The sequence below is a fragment of the Phaseolus vulgaris genome, chromosome 3, assembly GCF_000499845.2.
Source record: "Phaseolus vulgaris cultivar G19833 chromosome 3, P. vulgaris v2.0, whole genome shotgun sequence".
Classification (NCBI taxonomy): Eukaryota; Viridiplantae; Streptophyta; class Magnoliopsida; order Fabales; family Fabaceae; genus Phaseolus; species Phaseolus vulgaris.
This window is the reverse complement of record NC_023757.2, coordinates 3,510,760-3,512,930: the sequence shown is the minus strand read 5'-3', so window position 1 is coordinate 3,512,930 and position 2,171 is coordinate 3,510,760. Positions and strand designations below refer to the sequence as shown.

The 2,171-nt window shown below is 26.3% G+C and overlaps 1 protein-coding gene across 1 annotated transcript; it reads right to left on the bottom strand.

Moving 5' to 3' along the window:
* Positions 1–1,047: 1,047 nt before the first annotated feature.
* LOC137808832 (E3 ubiquitin-protein ligase RHA2B-like) lies at positions 1,048–1,452 on the bottom strand. The gene has a single exon (XM_068610112.1). It carries the CDS (start codon positions 1,450–1,452, stop codon positions 1,048–1,050), a length of 405 nt encoding a protein of 134 aa, XP_068466213.1.
* Between the last annotated feature and the right edge of the window lie 719 nt (positions 1,453–2,171).

Sequence of the window (2,171 nt, the reverse complement as noted above, 5' to 3'; positions counted from 1 at the left end):
CGGAAGCTAATTACAAATTTGAAAAATGACTTCCGGATTATGTAATCCGGAATATTACAGAGGGGTATTTTTGGAAATATGAAAATCTATGGAGGTGAGAGAAGAAGGTATGGAGGTGCAGGAAGGAAGAAGCAGCCATTGAAGAACCTATCAAAAATATTATTTTAAAGTGTCTACAACATTAAAAATGAAGATAGGCAGAGAAGAATTGTGAAGAATCATGTCTTGATGTTTAAAGCTTAACGATCTAATTCATTAGAATATACAAATACTTATAGTTAAAGAAGAAGACATTATCTTTGCTATAAAAAAATATAAAGATTACATAAACACTAAATGGCATAAGACCTATAGAAGATCTACATTTACTATACTAAACACATACTAAACTTAATTAAAACTTTAGTAACTAATTTAAAAATTATTTAATAATAATAAATTAATTTAGAAACCAAAATTTTTTTAGTCTCTAAAATTGTATCTAATTTAATGATTATAGCAACTAATTATTTTTTGTCTATAAAATTAATTTATATTTTATGATTTTCTTATACGAATTCTTTTACTCTAATAACCTGTAAATATTATGTGAAGGTTTTAATCATAGCAAAAACAATCATTAGATAATTCTAAAGTAGATACCTGAATGTTATCACAAATGTTCTAAAGTAGATAGGAAACGATATAAGAAAACTACATTAGATTGTCAAATATGTACAATTGTTGTTTTTTTCAATATAGAAATAATTCTTTAATCAATTGAAAAAAAAATCAAGGATATTTCTAAAGTATTTACATGATCAAAATCGTTTTGAACCAATGAATACATTATATATATTGAGTTGTCAATTTTGTTTGGTGGATGTTTTCTTTATTAAAATCTTCAACAACTGCATTATGGTGAACTTTCAACAACCATACAAACTAATTTGGAATATTATATAATAAACAAGTTGATTGATACAAGTGTTTGGCTTAAACAAATGTAATGGTATTTTACTATGAAGCATAGAGGTTTTTAATTAAACCAGAATTAACCTTCTTCACTCAACGCAGCCACCATCTATCAGGTTCATTAGTGTGAACAGTGCAAAATTGAAACCACAAAACTTCAGCTCCAACCTCATTCATGGCTCTTCTTGGCCTAACTGGGTCTCTGCAGAGAGGGCAAGATCCGTTTTTGAGAGCAACCCATTGATCCAAGCAGTTTCTGTGAAAGAAATGTTCACACCTAAGCACTCTAATCTCTTCACCATCTCCAATTTTGCTGAGACAAACAGCACAGTCATCATCTTCCTCTGTGTCAGGGGTGTGTTCATAGTAGCATATGCTTTGGTCTTCTGCAATCATTGGCATTTGAGAATCATGGAGAGTATAGAAAGGGAAAAAGAGAAGGAAATCCAACACCCATTTGATATGAGAGTAGAATTCAGACAAGTATTTCATCAACATGCTGAAGATTTTGGTAGAGAAAAAGTAGGAATCTATCTGCTTTGGTGGTGACTCCAGTTTTGCTGAGATAAGGGTTAAACTTTTTGTATATTTATAAACTTCTAAACATTGTACATGGATGTGGAAACTTTGACTTTATATGCATTGAAAATTATTTCTTTCTATTTTTTTTCACTACTTTTCTTCCACAATTTTGTTTATTTTTTTGTTTTGTTTACATTATTAAAAATCTACGAACTGAAAGGAATTATTTCTTATGTTTTCTTTTATATTCATATTTAAGAATTCTTATGCCAATATTGCATCATGCTTTGGTATAATTTTTTTTAAAAATTAAAATATTTTGTTTATCTTAGCTTTTAATAAGATTAATTTATCTTTTATTAAATTAAATAATTTTATTATATAATAAGATAATAAAATTTCTACATGATAATAACTGCATAATCCTCAATTTAAAAATAATCATTTAATTAATTTTTTTCTTCATAATATGTTTTTTTTTATATTTTTAAATTAAACTATTTTAGAAAAATACAGTTACAAGTGCCTGAGGGTTATATATATATATATATATATATATATATATATATATATATATTGTTTTTATTAAAACGTTGCAAATCATCCCTGCTAAATATAATGATAATGTAGCGAGACATGTTAAATTATATCTGAATATATGAAACGTACAATTATTAAATAATTATTATTATTAT

Coding starts and splice junctions, on each gene's coding strand:
- LOC137808832 (XM_068610112.1), bottom strand. CDS start 1,452: ATGTTGATGAAATACTTGTCTGAATTCTACTCTCATATCAAATGGGTG.